Source organism: Chaetura pelagica, unplaced genomic scaffold, assembly GCF_000747805.2.
Source record: "Chaetura pelagica isolate M959 unplaced genomic scaffold, ChaPel_1.0 scaffold20, whole genome shotgun sequence".
NCBI classification, from domain to species: Eukaryota; Metazoa; Chordata; class Aves; order Apodiformes; family Apodidae; genus Chaetura; species Chaetura pelagica.
In genome coordinates, this window is record NW_009951958.1 from 4,031,255 (window position 1) to 4,033,822 (window position 2,568).

Sequence of the window (2,568 nt, forward strand, 5' to 3'; positions counted from 1 at the left end):
GGGCGGGGGGCGGGGGAGGCCTGCCGGGGCACGAGCCAGGTCCGTGTGCACGGCGCCTCAGCTCAGCCCTCCAAGGGCCACCGGCACAGCCCCCGGCACCGTGGGGCGGCGGGGGGTGAGGCTGGGACCGAGGGCACCGGCAGAGCTGTACCGGGGCTGGGATGCCAAACAGCAGCGGGATCGCGATCCCAGAGGATGTGTTGCACCAAGCCCAGCGCAGAAGCAAGTTCTACCCAGCAGGAGCTTTTCAGGCTTTGTAATCCTACCCTGCACCCCTCCCAAAACAGTTCTCCCACGTCCCCCCGGCCCAGCACTGGCAAAGAACCCCAATGCCCGCTGCCCCAAGCCAAGGCCCAGCGCCCCTGGTGCGCCCATCAACCATGCTGCACACGGCCAGTCCCACCTGGCATGGTCAACCAACCTCCCCCTATTAAAACTCATGCTGTTCAAAGTGTGAGGCCGAGCTGCACCTCCATCACAGCTTCCCTCCACACAGGCACTGAAAGGCACGGGTTTAGCAGCCCTGGGCCACCTCCAGGGTGGTGCTTACTGACGTCCCCCTGGCCCAGGACAACCACAAGAGGCTGCAGGGCTGGGAAAAGCTGCTCCCCCTGCGATAGCCCCCCCACAAGCTCAACAGCCCCACACATCCCCGACCCCGTTAGTGAGAAAAGGCAAGGGAGTTAGTCTGGCTGTGGGGACCCTACCCGGAGCCACCGTCCCCAGCACAGCTGGGGGAAGAGATGCTTCAAGGGGTGGACAAGCTGCAGCTTGCTCCTGTGCCTGGCAGGCAGCGGGGAAGGCAAGGAGCAGGCAGGGGATGCAGAGAAGACATAAAAGTTTCTTACTCATCAATTTTATCGGGAAAACCCCAGCAGTACTGCGGGTTGGTGTCTCCATGGCCTGTGTGGATGAAGCTGTTTTTAAGAGGCTGGCTGATGTCGTGGGCCGACAGCCCTGCCACCGAGGTCACCGTGTTTCGGGGGAACTGGCCCACTTTTAGGGTCCGCTTATTCTGACCCCGCCACCAGTAATTCTCGGCCCTAAGGAATAAAAAGGACCTTGTTACTGATGAGGGGATGGGAGAGGGACACACACCTGGTGATAGGGAGGAGGTGAAGTGACTCACCCAAGGTGACACAGGCATGCAGTGGCACAACTGAGAGGGGAACCCAGGTGCCCAGGATCCCAACCCTACACCAGCTGCGTGCTCTGCCTCTCTTCCCACACAGCCCATGCACCGGGAGGTGCTGGGGATGTGGGCAGTGGGGAACAAAGCTCCCTGCTTGTGCCCAGAGATGTGCTCCTTCCTCCTCCTCCCAGCTGCCTCAAATTATGGAGGAGCTTTGGGGACATGTCTGCACCAAACTGCTCACCATTGGTCCCCCTGCGTCCCACACAGCTGGGGGCAGCCCAAGAGATGTGGATGGGGTCAGTTGCTGTACCCTCAAATATCCCAGTCCCACAAGAGAAACTGGGGGGAGGCAACATGGGGGACAGGCCACTGCAGTGTTTCCCTTGTTGCCTTCCTACATATGGGCAAGTCCCATGCAGGCTGGTGTGGGCAGGGGGAGATGGGCGGGCAGGCAGGCAGGGAGACTAAAGCTGCAAAAATGCCTGTGGCCATGTGAGTAAGCCATGGTGCCAGTCCCCAGGAATGCTCAGTGTGTCCCAGGAGCCAGCAGGAGCTACCTGCCTGCCCCAAGATGCAGCCCATCCCTCCAGGGTGGGACAGGGCAGGTGCCCAGCGTGGCTGGCTGGTGTGGGGAACAGGGACAAGTAGGATGCAGGGAAGGGAACCCTAAAAGGTGCCCCCAGCCAGCCTGTGCCAAATGAAGGTGGGGGAGCCCGACCCTACTCCCTCCCCAGCCCTGCTTCCCCCTGCTCCTCCCTGCCAGACAGGGCTCACACAGGGCTGGGGGCAGTGTGTGGTGCCAGCCCGGAGAGCTTGGCACAGGCCCCATGGTTTCCTGGAGTCACCTGTGAGTCACCCCCTGCCACCAGCTCAGCCCTTTTCCTGTTTACCTCCCCTGCTCCAGGCAGCCAGCCTCTTACTCAGCGCTGGGACCCCCTGATGAGGCCACGGCAGAGCCCAGCTGGTACCAGGAACCCCCCCTCAGCCGTGCCGTGCCTGGGGGTGACAGTTCCTCTCCTCTAAGGTCCCCTCCGCTCACCCTCCCTGCACCCCAACACTGTGCATCCCACCGGAGGGATGCTGCTGCCGGGCCGGTCCCAATCTTGTCCCACCGGATCCGGGCTCAGACCTCTGGCACAAACCCGATCGGGCTCTGCCCTGTCTTCCCCCCTGCGAGCCCCCCTCCCGCTGCCGGCTCCCCGGGGGGCTTTCAGGTAGGTCCCTGCCCACACACACGTACGCACGCCGGGCGCCCGCCGAACAACAGGCAGGGGCTTGAAAAGGGGTGGGGGGTGTTTACGGTGCCCCGGGCGGCCTCGGCGGGGCCGGATGCGGCCCCCGGGAGAAGCCCTCCCGTCGCCAGCCCTCCCCTCCCTGCCCGGGCACCCCCGCCGGCAGCGACGTGGGGGGGGGAACCAAACCGGGGGGAAACG

At 63.9% G+C, this 2,568-nt stretch overlaps 1 protein-coding gene across 1 annotated transcript in view; it reads right to left on the bottom strand.

Moving 5' to 3' along the window:
• The window catches only part of TNK2 (tyrosine kinase, non-receptor, 2), a 16,356-nt gene that overhangs the window by 9,123 nt on the left and 4,665 nt on the right, over positions 1 to 2,568 (bottom strand). The window contains exon 9 of the mRNA XM_009999782.1: positions 849 to 1,043. Coding sequence (XP_009998084.1) covers positions 849 to 1,043 — 195 coding nt within the window. The remainder of the gene's footprint in view (positions 1 to 848; positions 1,044 to 2,568) is intronic.